At 38.9% G+C, this 14,721-nt stretch overlaps 1 protein-coding gene across 3 annotated transcripts in view; it reads left to right on the top strand.

Annotated features, from left to right (window-relative positions):
- SLIT3 (slit guidance ligand 3) overlaps window positions 1–14,721 on the top strand; it is a 482,576-nt gene that overhangs the window by 320,188 nt on the left and 147,667 nt on the right. For all 3 annotated transcript variants that reach the window (XM_064724717.1, XM_064724718.1, XM_064724719.1), the window contains 2 exons: window positions 2,014–2,085; window positions 6,339–6,410. In XM_064724717.1, the coding sequence (XP_064580787.1) occupies window positions 2,014–2,085; window positions 6,339–6,410 (144 nt within the window). The remainder of the gene's footprint in view (window positions 1–2,013; window positions 2,086–6,338; window positions 6,411–14,721) is intronic.

The raw sequence follows: 14,721 nt of genomic DNA, 5'->3' as shown, positions 1-14,721 counted from the left end.
TCCACTTTTCCTAGAAATCTGTTTTTATTTTCTTTTTTATTTATTTTCTTTTTTTTTTTCATTTCATTTTTTTTATTACTTGGGACCTGTGGCTAACTATTCCAATTTTGGTTATTTTTTTTCCCCCTCTCTGGGGGCAGAAAACTCTGTGTATATTTCCACCCTTGAGTCACTAAAATTACCCAGGAATTCTGCTTGTAAAGAGCTCCACGTTTCTCCCCATCCCTGTATTTGGGTTTTTCTGTAAGGGCTGCATGTGTGGTGTGGCTGAGCCCCATTTTCCATCCCCAGGGCCAGGAAATCGGGCAGGCATGACCCTCTTTTGTTCCTCGAAGTGCCTGCACAGAAACACTTGGGAGGAGTGAAACACGCGGCTGGCAGGCTGACAAAAAGCCTTTATGGGAAGAGTGTGTGCTGCTAATTCTGGTGACAAACACCCAACAATAGTGGCGTGCTGGAGCTCGCTGCAATTTGCATTTCACTGTGGACTTGCCAGAAATGAAATGTGTTATATTTAGACCGACTGGGAGGGAAATCTCAGACACTAATTCGGATCACAAAGCAAGGAATAGAATTAACTCTGATCACAACCTTTAAAAAATAGATGGCTAGAGATATAAAAGAGGGCGAGCACGTTGGCTGTACAAGCTGACTGTGCAAATATCAAAATATTTGTACTTAAATAGCTTCTTAGAGTATGAATGAGCTGGCAAATTATCTTGTTTTCAAGGGGATTCTTTTCTTTTGCTTATGAAAGCACAGATCACCAGAGGGATAGAGAGCTTACACATTTTCTCTCTACTATTCCCTAGTACTTTGCAAACCTTGATTTACTTCTCCCTTCTCCCATTTCACTTTATTGTCATTCCTGGTTCAAAAGTGTTTTTTTTTTCTCCCATCTGCATTGCTGCAGCAACTTGAAATGACTGGAGTGCCTCATTCCATCATTCCAATATGTTTTTGTATTTCAATTCTAAGCCATTTTCAACCACAGATTTTTTACTGTTTAAACTGTTGCTTTTTAGGACACTTCAGTGAAAAAAAAAAAGACACAAAATTTCAGTAATAAATAAGAGCAAGGTGAAACCACATTTTGGTCTCAGTCCCAGCTCAGTGGAAATTTAGCTGGCATGGTCAGTGGAATTAGTTGTTTGAGGATCCACTTTTACATTTCTAATGGAGATGAATATTTGAAGTTCATCTGAGGAGAAGCCATTCCTTTTAGCAGGAATTCAGGGAACTTGCTGACAAACACTTGAAAGTACTGTGGGGAAGGAACAGAAATTAATCTCAGTGGTTGCTGTAGGCGGTGTCTTAAAGCTGCTTGCATTTTATGTTAGTGATACATGCATTTATGGTACTTCATAAAGAATACTTCTTTCAAGTCAAATACTAGAAATAAAAACAGACTTTTTATGTAGTTTGGACCATATTTTAGAAAAATTAAAGTATTTGGTAGTTGGAATAGGAAGATGCAGTTCTCTTTTTTTTACCCTTATAACATAAAATGCTCCCCATGCTCTTAAAAATATGAATTCATCTTGCAGTGAATTCACTTTGGTTTCTAGCATGCTCCCAGGTTGTTGCTCCTGAATTGGTCTGATTGTGTTTTTAATCTGCTGCTAAGCTGTCACAGCCTAGTCTAGCTGTCCATTTAAACAGCTACATTCTATTTATAACAGCTAGTCAAGGAAAGCATCTGTATTTTCTATTTTCTACCTTAACTTTAAAATGTGCCTACTATTATTTATTAATTCCATGAGCCTGAAAAGTCCAGTTTCGTTAGCTTGTGACATTTCTTCTAGACCAACTTAGCAATCGGAGAGATTATTTTATTTTTCTAAGTCGTTTTCTCAGTATTTTTTCTATTTAGTGGACTTCAAAATAATAACATGTTTTGCACAAGACCCTGTAAAATTGCTTTATATTTCTATAAAATGTGCTGTCATAATTAATGTGATTCCTGTCCTGTAGCTGTGCAGTTAACATGTATATTGCTCTGTTTGTTTTCAGACGTTTGGAACAAAACCTCATCAAAATCATTCCCCCTGGAGCTTTCACCCAGTACAAGAAGCTGAAGAGAATGTAAGTTTTAATAAGACCAACATGCCAGAGCAATCATGAATCTTCTAGCTTCAAGTTCAGTATCTTCATTTTAGAAACATATTGGCAATTCTGTGTTGAAATCACTGGGGATCGCACAAATCATCTCTTCAGAGTGTAAGCAACAATGGAATTTGGTTCAGGATGCCTAACAGTGCATGAAATCCTTAATAATGCTTAATTTCACTTCCTATTATGAACGAAGTGATTTAATTAGTTGTTAGTCTGCTCAGACTTCAAACCTGCTTCCCCAGAATAGATTTGGAGTCCTGTTTCTCCTCTCATCCGTTTCTCCCTGTTTGCAGCACGTCAGGGTGGTGACCCCAGTTAGAGCAGGAGGAATTCTTTGCAGTGCCTTTGATGGGCTGATGTTGAAATGCTTTGACTGTTTACAAGAAAACAAAGAAACCTGCTGCAGCTTGTTTTCATGTCACTTAATCACCACTAGATACCCAGATAATTCTTCCTTTTATTACCCCTTTTGTTTTCTCTCTGGATTTAAAAAAATAATAACCCTGATGTGTAGCAGTGCTGTCATGCAGATAACACGGGGCATTCCCCCAGTCAGGTTTTTCTTTCATTTTTGAGTGATGTGTGAGAGATGCTGTGACAGTTCCACGATGATACAGATCATGGTAAAGCAGCTCAGCCCTGCTTCCCCACAGAAATGGAGATTTTGCTGCTGCCACTGGAGCAGAAACTTCCAGAAGTCATCCAGGCTTTGTGGATGAGCACTAATGCTGCTGGGAAAGTGCCTCTGCAGCTCTCCTCCGATGTGAACAATGCTGGAATTAAGACACTGTCAGCTCATTTCAGAGAACACACTGGATTATCAGATAGCCTTGGGAAACTGAAGTCAGCTTGCACCATACCATAGATTTAAGGGCAAAATTGCTGTTTTCCAGTCCCAGCTTAGCAAGTTCCTAGAGCTGAAGAGCTGTAAATATGGATCTGAATATTTAACAGGTCAAGTCATCAATCTTAGATGGTCTCTATTCTTCTGTCTCTCTTCCAATATAGCTGTATCTATTTTTAAAGAAGTACTGTATTGGATAGTAAGATGGTAATTTCGGTGAATAATGATGGATCTCTTTTCAGTGACCTAAATTGTAACTTTTTTATTATTAAAATCACTACATAGTTCTTTCTAAGGTATGACTAATTTTAGATTTTTGTGATGTTTTACTGTCTTTTCATATTTCTTTGATGGGTGAAGTGTAGTTTTATGGGAGTTGACCAAAAAATACTCTTTAATGTAGATAGCTGCCCTATCCAACGCAGCACTTGCTATGTGAAATTATTAATGTTAGAATTTTGCAGCAGAATTCCATTAGCAAGTGGTGCTAACAGCTTTTTGGGGTATAATTGGCATACTCATTGAGATCTGAGCTCATCATGAAATAATAAGTTATTGTGGCAGATGATCTGTGCCAAAGCTTAGTTACTGTGACAGGATCTTGTGGGAGAACCTGGGACAGGTATTTGGGCTGCAGAATGTCCCATAAAAAACCTGATGTTTTGCCATTTGTTTATCCTCCTGTCTCCTTGTTAAAGTTTAGTTCCTGCTGGGCACTGAAGCCCTGGACTGAGCAACTGTTCTGTTACACATGGTTTTATTGAGGACATTTGTTTCAGTATTTAAAGAGATTATTGACACCATCTTTTCAAGATTCCCGGTCCTTTTAACAAAAAAAATATACTTTGATGAAAAGATTATATTCTCAAACAAAAGAATCATCCATCCTTTTCCTTTAGGGGAAGGATAAGTTCAGTATCACTGCAGTTTTGTTAGCCTTTCTTAATTTCTGTCACTTTGATTTCAATGAACAATGCCATAGCAGAAAGATTTTCAATTTAATTAATGGATGCCCTACTGGGGTACAAATGCAGAACATTAATATAACTGTTGTTATTGTTACCATTAACTACTATAATAATATTTTATATCATTCAGGGTATTAGCATAATACTGTAAATTGTATTGTGTTTTTCTTCTTCTGGTGAAAAAATATGCAAGAATGTTAGTGATAATAGTCCTCATTTGCAACTCTGTACACTCTGTATTTTGATTCTTTACTGAGTATTTCCTGCAAGATAATGAAGTTTCCTTTCCTTAGCTAATTGGATAACTGAGACTAATTATTAAATTAGATCCACTTGTCCAACATAATCTAGATATGACTTGATATTATTAGGTCAAGATGATAGCAAAAAATGTATATTAATTCAAGTGTTACACTTGCATATAGCTGCATTTTGCTGTTTAGAATTATCTCTTCATCTTCCAGGATGGGAGAGTTATTTTGGTGATTAGGTTTAGTAAAGGAGCTGAAACCTATTTTGTCTTGGGCTTAATCGGAATTGCCCACATTTCCTGTCTCTGCTCTTCTGAGGTTTTTAGCTAACAAGTTTGTAGAGCAGGAGTAAGAGCCAAGTACATGGAATAACTTTGAAGGTTGTGGTTGCACCTCTCTAGCTCTGATGCTTGTAGTGGCATTTCATGTTGTCAGACTAATTTTACCACATTTTAGCAGAAAACACATTGAGATTTCACAGGCTTGCCAGTAGCTCTGCGGAGTTGTGACATTTTTAAGCAGCTTCCACAAACTAAACTGTGTATGACATGGATTTTGCTGAGTACTGTTGTCAAAGGAGAACAGTCCATTTTATATGTTGGAGATAATCAAGTAATCTGTTTTTAATAATGTTAGTCAACAAGAGAGTATTCAACCAATGCTATTAATAGTTTTGCATTTGGCTGCATCTAAAAATAAATCTGTTTTGTTTCAAAACCTTTTACAGTGAAGACATTTAAGCCATACAGTCATGTGTTACTCAGCATCTTGCAGGGTACCCTTGCTACCCTGGTGCAAAGTCAAAACCAATTTATGTCCCCAGCTGGTGACTGAGCACAGCCACCCTCCAAGGGGTGAGCAACAACCTTTTCAGAGGTTTCCATCACGCTGTCAGAGGTGCGGGGAGGGAGTGAGAGGTGACTGATACCATCCCTGCCTGAGTGCAATCCTGATAATTTTATTACATTTCCAGTTGAAGAGGCACACTCCCCCTGAGTGATTCTGAGATGGCCTAAACTAAGAAAATGAGCCTCATGTCACCTAAATTGTCCTAGTTGTGCAGCTTAGGAAAGCCTCTCTCTGTCTTGATGTAAATGAAAGACAGAATAGGACAATCTCACCAAAGCAGGCCAAACACAGGAAACAGAAATACCAGGACAAAATTGAATCCATTTCTCTCAGTCAAGTCAGAAGGAGATGGAATCTCCTTATCTGACAGCAGTGGAACTTGGGCTGTAATGGAAAGGAAATAATGTGTCTAATTATCTTCTAATGCTGATTGCAGTGCAGTTGCATGAAGTGAGAGCGCCGAGCCCAGCGTGGCATTGCTGTCGCTCAGCACCATCAGTCACACACTCCTTGGGGTCCAGCCATGGGAGAGAGCAAGGATGGGAGTGCTGGGATGCATTCCCAGCATGCCAAAACACTGCTGAAATACTTCAATCAAAATCTAGATCCCCCTTTTCAGGTTCTTGCTGTTGTTCTGCAAACTCGCCTTGTTCTCGCAGATTTAAATTTCTCAATATTTAACATTCCTCAATAAATAGATAGGACTGATCCACTTCGTACTTCTGCTTACTAGACAAAAAGCGGCAGTCAGCCTAAACAAGTTTCACAAAAACCTGTATAAAAATAAAAACAAATGTTCTTACTTTCAGGGTGACAAGTTTGGCTGCTGTAAGTTGAGCAGCAAAACCGAAACATTCCGTGAATCCTGTCCTGCTAGGCAAGATATTGTAGCAGAAAACATCAGTGGATTGCAGAGCCATTCTTTATGAGCTTTAAAAAAGAATCAAACCTTAGAAAAGTTACCAAAAAAAACAAACAAAAAAATCCCACTTTACATGGCTAGATTTGAAAAAAGTTTGAGGACCTCATTAAAATTTTAACCAACATAATTTGTAGCTCAAAAGATATAGACAATGGAAAACCTCTTTACTTTCTGATTAGTAAGTTCTTATTCAAGTCAGGTTTTATCTAGAGTCTACTTGGATTTATAGCACGTGCCCCAGTGAAGATGTACATGAAATACATGTTCATCATTTCTCTGAGATATGATCATTTACTTCTGTTTTATATCAAGTGTGTTCTTCCAATACAGTTAAATATTTTCATTAAATTCCTGTTTACTAACACTTTTTCAAATCTTTCTTTTCACAGAGACATCAGCAAGAATCAAATAACTGACATTGCACCTGATGCATTCAAAGGCTTGAAATCTCTCATTTCATTGTAAGTAGAAAATAGAACTGAATGGGCATTTGGGGAGAGCTTGCATGTAAGAGGAATAAAAATGATAATGTGCTGTCTGGGGGAACATATGTTTCTGTGTGCAACTGCCAGCTTGTGTGAAGCATCTGATCTTTTGTAAATGAAAAATTTTGTAAATGAAAAATGAAGTTCAGAAAGGAGGACTGTCTGCAAGTCTCTCATAAGGCTGCTGACTTCTGCACTTCAAATCACTTCAAACATTATTCAATCTCCTGTACCCGTGCACCTGCAGGCTGCTCCATGCCCCCACACTGCTCATGGCACACCAAAACCTCACCTTAGGCATGACTGGAGCTCTCAATCAGGGAAGAGTTGGGGAAATATTTCCATACTTTTCTGGATTTTTCTTCTATAGTAATGAAATTACACTCTCTTTGGAGTTTTCTGGCTTTGTGTTGTGGATTTTTTCTGATTGATTTTTGTTTTAGTTTTGGGGGTTTTTGTGGTGGTGGGTTTTGGTTTGTCTTTTTTTCTTCAAACTAGTTAGGGAAGGACTTAATCATAAGAAAATGTTTATATGCCTTAGCTATAATTACTGCTTCATTAAGCTGGAAGGGGACTAAGATATGATTTCATACTGGAGATAAAAGGAAGGTAGGATCTCTTGACAGCCATTTGTTTCTCTTTATAGAACACAGAAAACTGATTTAGCACAAAGTTGAATTTACATGCAGCTGTATTTCAGCCTAGGTACCCATAGCACTATTAAAACAGTTGAGCTTTTAATGGGTAAAAAGAACAAAAATCAGAAGCTGCATATTGAGGACAAGCTAGAATAGAGTGGTAGAAACGTTGAGAGAAGAGGGAAGCACAACTAGAATTATATTTACCTGTATTAATTTTAAAAACAGTATGGAAACAATTATCTCATTAATATTCATATAACCCAGCTTGGTTTTTAAAAACTGTAGTTTGTTTCTACAAGCTGACATAAATTTATTTCCTGAATTCTGGGTAATTCTGAGAAGCAGAATAATTTTTTCGCTAGAAGAATATCAGAAAGTTATTAAGTACTAAACTTCCATGTTGCAGTAAACCCCTGAGCCAGAATACAGAAGGATTGGCCCTTTTTTGTGCCCTGAATCCAGCTGGGAGAATGCCAGAAATATATATTAAGTGTTGCTGGTGTTTGTTAAATAGTTCAGGCGGTGTTATTCAACATGCTGTGGAAATGGTCAAATCCCTCACTGCTGTCTGGAAGCAATTCAGCAGGAGAGTGACATTCACTGAAGGCTACAGTCCTGGCTTGGTGTGAAACTGCTGCTGATGCTGCAGTGCTGCAGCTTCCTGCTCCTGCCAAACCTCCTGGCTAGGATGGGCAAGACATCTCCACTGGGCTTGTTTTCCCAAGGCAGAATTTATTCAGCTTTAGCACAGTTAATTCAGATACCCCCAGGAGGCCTCAGGAGTGTGGGACAAAACACATCAGAGTGCACAGGGAGGAAATGAGAATATAAACTGGGCAGGAGTTTATGGTGCTTTGACTTGCAGACAGAAGCAGTGACATGACTGTGTATTCTCTGGCCAGTCGTCCAGGGCAATATTTTAAGTAAATGATGTTTGAATATGTTCATATCCAAGTGGGTGAAACAGTGCATTAGTTAGTGCCAGTAGGTTGTGGCAGGGAGATGAGATGCAGCACAGCAAAGGCTGTAGCAAGGGAACTGCCTCCAAGTCTTCCCTTTGTTTGCCTCAGTTTCCCTCTAGCACAGACACACAAAGCTGTAAAACAGTTTCTCCTCTCCTTGGCAGCCTTGTTTATAGGACAGTATCAACTTTGGTCTTGGAATTATCAGCCTCCTTCTCTAGGGTCAGTTATCAGCTGGGTTTTACTTCCTTTAGAAAGGTTTTGCCCCTGCTGTTCACTGCAGGTAGGTCTTAAAAACGTTTTCCCTCTAGTTGCCAAGCCATGGTTAGTTCCTCATCTTTCATGACTGTCACACAGACCTGGCAGGTTCCTCCTCTAGTTCTTTCAGTTTCTGAGCCCTGTATATCTTTATGGAGCAAGATGAAATTCTGGTCAGCAGAATCTGGGTTTCTCTGAAAGCTTCCCCAGGGGAGGACACCTTGGATTTGCCAGCCCTCCCAATGTCACTGCCAAAGGGGAAAGGACAAGGAGGCAGGAATGAAGTCAGACAGTGGCTTACCAGTGTTTTCCCTCTTAGCAGCTCAGTGCTTTGGGTGCCCAAGGCCCAGTAATTTCACTCAGCTGTGTGCCCTGGAGGAGCACTGCTCTACATAGGAGGAACAGCTCTTTCTGTTCCTGCACCTCACTCAGGTGGCATTGGTGCTTGCATTTTAGTGAGACATCCCTGAGGTTCACTCTCTGCACAGAGCAGGATTTGCAGCCAGCTGAGCTCCAACCAGAAGAAAGGAGGGGAAAGTATTAATGCACAAATGAGAGTAAGCAACTTGGTTTCCATTAAAAATTGAGTGCTGCTGTACAAACTAATATCCCTGTGCTTTTTTTTTGTCTGTTTTTATCCCCATTTTGTGCTCCTCCCTCTGCTCCCTGCTTGCGTGCAATCACAGTGCTCCCTATGGGTCTGGGGAGCCAGAGTGCTGCTCTGGAAGGCAGCCAGCCTTGTTAGTGTGCCTGCCTAATGCAGGCCTGGATTTAGTGGGCTCTGCTCTGCTTTCTCCTGAACTCAGCTTGGCTTGGTGTTTCCAGGCAGAAATGCTTCTCAGAGCACTCTGCCTGTGGTACCTGTGTTGAGATGGTAGGAAAAAAAAAAGTGCATTGCAGTTTAGCAACATGGGAATGTTTATAACAGAAGCTGTTTCCTCTAAAAGGTCTAAAACTTAAATCTTCTAAAAGTGCTAAGTGATCCATGTGCTAGCAGGCCATAAGTTTTTATTGTAAATCTATATATTTTCTCTAATAAGAAATTCACCTATGGGAGTCAAACAGGACACAAAATGATTATACTTGAAAGCAACCATTTCTACCTTGGGCTTTCTCTGCATTTAGCAAAAAAAAAAAAGGCAAATTTGTTCCTGTAGGGCACTCAAGACTTCTCCATTCCTCACATGCAGAAAGAAATAAGTTATTTTCTCTATGCCCATTTTTCAGTGGATTTTGTTCCCTCTTCATATTTTTTCTTTGGATCAATAAATTTCTACTTAGAAACATTTGGGGATGCACATAACTTCTTTTTTCTCCTGGATGTTACAGAATAAGGAACTGTAATCATTATGATTTAAGAACTTTTTCCTGGAGTTTCCTGGCTTTTCTTTTTCTTCTTGTTGTGCTAGAAGAATTAGTCTTGCTATGCAATAGTTCCTTCATATAATTATGAGAACAAATAGTGCCCTTGCATTGAGCAGTGTGGCAAAATTGGTTGTTTGCAAAGGAATGTGTTACCTGAATTTGAAGGAAAAGTTTGATAGACATTGTTTGTAGTACGTGGTGTTTGTGTTCCATGGTTAGCAGGGCCTCTGCAGGAGCAGGGTGGTTAATGGTTAATAACAGCAGTGGTTAATAATGCTCTGGCATGGGGGACAATAGCAATAGCTTCATATTTTCAAGATTGCTGCACACACTTTCTAAAGTAAATTAATTTTCCATTTAATCAACCCAGAATCTGTCTGGTATCAGTGAGAGAATTGTATCAGCATTTGGTTATTGTTAATAGTATCAGAGATAAATGTGATTCCTGGGGTCAGTAAATGTCCCACCAATGCAGGTTTGGAAGGCCATATCCAGACTGTCTGGGGACATTTTATGGGATATGACAAAACAGTCTAAGCCTTCAGGGTGTTAAACTGCATGAATAAGTTTTAGACCATTGCAGGGGGAGAATTCCTTTGGTTTTGTTCATATACTGAATTAAGCTAGTGAACACTTTAAAAGCTTAGATCAGCCTGGGCACAAAGACAAGAGACAGCTTAGGTTTTGACATAGCAGTCCCATTTAGACCATCATCTCCTGGGTGATGATGTATGGGGTGTCATTCATGGTGATTTGAAATCTGCAATAAAACACTGTCTATTGCAATAGCTGACAAACTTATTTTAAGGTAACAAATTGCTTTGGATAGTTTTACTGTGATTTATTTAGCTTAGATTGTTCTGAAGAAATATGAAATAGTGCAGGGGGAAAAAAATTACAAGTCTAAGTTTCTTTTAGATATTAGATATTTATTGCTGTTTTTATCCCTATCAATTTGTCCTCTTCTGAAAACCTGAATTCGTGTTGAGCCTGTGCCATTGTACATAGCTTGGGAAATATAATTCTTCCTAGCAAGAATTGTTTTCACAGTCTGAAGGAAAGTTAAAAGTGTTCTGAGGACTGAAAAAGACATTGCATAAAGTCACAATTTGACACTTCAGTAAGAATGTTTCAGCCCAGCCAAAATAAAGGAACACTTAGCTGGAAACCATATGGTCTAAAGTAAGGGATTCTGTGCTAGGCTTTCATACCTCAAAAAGCTCTGTGTCACCTTCAAGGGAAAAATCTCTGTATTCTGTGATCTGACTTAATGAAGCAGCTAAATTGCAGCTACATTTGCAAGTAAGGAAGCTGAGGAGCAGAGACATAAAATAAAGAGCACAGCAATTATTGTTTCACACCCCTCGAAGGTGGCGTGTTAAACGTCAGTGCATCTGAATGGCCATGTATTGGTAAAGTCAGGGCAAATTCCCTCTGTTTAAAATGGTGCAAGAGGCCAGAATGGATAGAGACTGTGAAGAATCAGTGTAAATTTCATGTTTTAGGACCCTTCTGCTGAAGATTTGGTCCATCATTGATTATATTCTCACCCAACATATTTGTGGCTACGTGTGGTCCCTGTGCTTGCTTTGTGTGTGGTGTGTCCCACAAGTGCAGATCAATCTGTGCAGTGACTATTTTCACTGTTTAATCTTTATTTTAGAATATCATGAGTTAAACAGCAAAACTTGAAGCTTAGTAGTAACAATTAATTATTTAATTGGAAATTTAATATCTAACATGTCTTGGGATAGATACATCGTTAGGGGACTATTAAAATATCATGCCAGAATCAGCCTAAAGAAACACAATGCCTCATTTGTGGCTGTTTTATATTTGTGTAACTTCTTGTTGCAGATCCATAATGACTCTTTAGGGTGCTGCTCCCAGGGATTTCCAAAGCTTGCAGTGCTGCCAGGGGTTTTGCTTTATGTGCTGTGCTATTTGTCAGACCCATGGCTGACTTACTCTCCTAAAGATGAGGAGCCAATGAAGAATCAGGAGCAAAAAAAATAATTTTTTTGGTGTTCTAATTAATGTTGTAATTCACTGATTCACTGTCTATTGGCAGCAATTACTAAAATACTTTCATTTTTATTACATGTTAACTTTGTTAGTGTGTTTTTAATTTAAAAAAAATGCTTTGTGTCTAGAATTTCAGGTGCTTTGGGATAGAGGAAGGGTTGTGTCCCTGTGCCAAGCTTGCACATTGGCCAGGACACCTGCATGTCCTGCAACACGTGTGGGGAAGCAAGTGAGCAGCACTTTTAGAACTTGTAATGCCAAAGGGAAAATCTGCTAAAATTTACCTCTGCTGGAAAAAGCACTGGAGATTTAAATGAAGCTCCTGAATTGAATGGGTCATGTTCCCTGCTATATGGCTTTTTTAAGTTGGTAGTTTTTGGTTGTTTTTATTTCATTTGGTTGTTTGGTTTTTGTTTGGTTTGGGGATTTTTTTGTTTGTTTTGTTTTTTTTAGGGCTTTCTTGGGTTTTTTTTTTGACTTTTTGGTTTTTTTCCGTGGTTGGTTGGCTGTTTTCTGTTTATTTTTGTTTAGGGTTTTTTTCGGGGATATTTGTTTTTTGTTTGTTTTATGGCATTTTTGTTGTTTGTTTGTTGGGTTTTGTTTTGTTTTGTGGGGTTTTTTTGGGTGCTTGGGTTTTTTTTTTTGTTTTGGTTTTTTTTTTGTGGTTGGTTGGGATTTGTTTTTAATTTTGAGGATTTTTTAGTGCTTGGGGTTTTTTTTGGTTTTGTTTGTTGTTTTTGGGGTTTTTTTGTGGTTGGTTGGGTTCTTTTTTTTTTAGGGGGCGTTTGGGATTTTTTTGTTTTGTTGGGGTTTTTTTGTGGTTTTTATTTTAATTTTGTAGTTGGTTGGGGTTTTTTCCCAGGTTTTTTTTTGGGGGGGTTGTATTTTTTTTTTTTGTTTTGTTTGTTTTGTTTTTCTTTTTTGTTTCTTTTTTTAGGGAGAGATTTTTGTTGTTGGTTGGGGTTTTTTCTGTTTTGTTTTGTAGGGGGTTTTTTTGGATGTTTGTGTTTGTTTGTGGTTGGTTTTGTTTTTGTTGTATTTGTTTGGTGTTCGTTTATTTGTTTGTTTGTGTTTGGTTATTTTTGTCAGGGTTCTTTTGTTTGGTTCCTTTTTCCCCCAGAGCTGCTGCAGAGGGACCTTGGGGTGCAGAGCAGAGAGAGGGGCAGTGGGAGAGGAGAGGAGAGGAGAGGGAGAGGGAGAGGGAGAGGGAGAGGGAGAGGGGCATGGCAGCAGACATGGCATCAGCTCATTTGGCTCTGAGCACTGCTGAGCATGAATATGAATTAGAGACAAGTGCCTGAGCTCTCATACTGACTTTTGTTTAGCTGCTAATCTGTTTGAATGCTAATGTGCCACATGCACATAAGCCAAATTAGTTTGGAAAAGGCTTATTTTCCTTTTGGTGGCTTCTAAATATTCAGAGCTTTGCTTTATTTTATAAGTTACTTTGATCTATTTTGCTCCAAATAATAAAGAAGATGTATAAACACATCCAAGGTTTAAAGTTCAGTAGCACACTGCACTATAACCTTTTGTCTCTCAAATAAATTTAAAAAAATTGCTCTGAAAGTCTTATTTTGATATTTGCATTCAGTAGTGCCATAGGACACGAGTGGTGATATTTCTGTAAGATTTTGTTTTACCTCTACAGACAGAATAACCCTTAGGGTGGAGTGGGGATGTTTTTACTTTCCATGGGCATTTTGTAAAACTTGGCTCTCAATTCCTCTTTGCAGTTGTGCTGTGCATTATTGATGAGCACTGATGATCCTTCACAAAACTGAGGAAGATGTTTCTCTGACATCCCAGAGTTTGCAGTCTAAACTCAGTGTACAGATGACACACTAAAGCTAAAGGAAGGTTTTTCAGAAAGACTGGGAGGTGAAGAGGAAGCATGCTGGGTTCTGTGGGCATTGATGGTTTAACCTTTTACAAGTATTTTGTTTGCAGAGGTTTTGCTTCTGCTTCCTAATACAGGTGCACACATCTTTGTGCAGAAAGAAATCTGTGAGTCAGCCTTTCACATGTTGGTTTAGAGCCCAGGGAAATCCAGGGACTTGAATGTTCTGTCTAAATGATCCTTTCCAAGTTCAGCCATCATTTCTGTCCAGCTTTGGATGGATTATAAAAATCTTCATGTATTGCATTACATTTTGTTGAAATAAGAAATTGTGTGTGTTTTCTGAAGCTAAAGTTAAGAAACAATCAGAAAAATTTGGAAGCATTCATTGCTCACAAGAAACACTAATGGGAGCAGCACATTACAAACACCTCCTGATTCTGTACTAGATAGAGAAATTGTTAAATTTGTTTAGAGAAAATAGAATGCTGGATGACCCTGTGTTTCTTGAGTAGCACTTCAGTTCCTGCTAAACTGCAGAAGTAATGAAAAATTTGGTTTCAGTTTGGGTTTTGGCATTTAAATGGTGTTGCTGTGTTTAGGCTCAGAAATGAGCTGCTCTGGGAAGGCTCCCACAGGGGTGATGGACTCCCAGTGACTGATGAAGAGCAAACTGAAGTGGTGATGCTCTGGGAAGGCCAGGGGGTATTGGAAATGGTCTGCTGTGCTAGGAGTTTGGTTTTCAGCATGTTCAGCTCTCCCTAATATTTCAAATGTTGTCAGGCGGGGTAAGCCAGGATTTCAGCCAACATCCAAGCCTCACATGGTCTTTTGATTCTTTGCCAGCCTATTGTTCCACATGAAAAAGTGAGGGAATCAACAAATTTAGTGACACACAAGCGGCAGAGTTTTGGCATTTGCTGGTTTATAACCATTTGCCATGTCCTTTGTAGAGCATAAAAATTACATAAATTCTGGTTTTTCCCCAGTTTAAAATGTTTAGGTAAGGCAAAATGTTGTCAGAGGGAGCCTCATCATCTTCCCTTTTATCAGGACTCACAGAAACTCCTCAGCCACTCTCTGGTTTTTACAAATGATACCGACCTGCAGAAATGACATGAGCTCATACTTCAGCCATGATTGAATTTCTGGTGTTCCTGTCATACATGATTTTGCTCTGATCACTGGGTAACACA

The sequence above is a fragment of the Zonotrichia leucophrys genome, chromosome 13 (assembly GCF_028769735.1).
Source record: "Zonotrichia leucophrys gambelii isolate GWCS_2022_RI chromosome 13, RI_Zleu_2.0, whole genome shotgun sequence".
Classification (NCBI taxonomy): domain Eukaryota; kingdom Metazoa; phylum Chordata; class Aves; order Passeriformes; family Passerellidae; genus Zonotrichia; species Zonotrichia leucophrys.
Note: the sequence above shows the minus strand (reverse complement) of the source record. Positions and strands in the feature narration are given on the sequence as shown.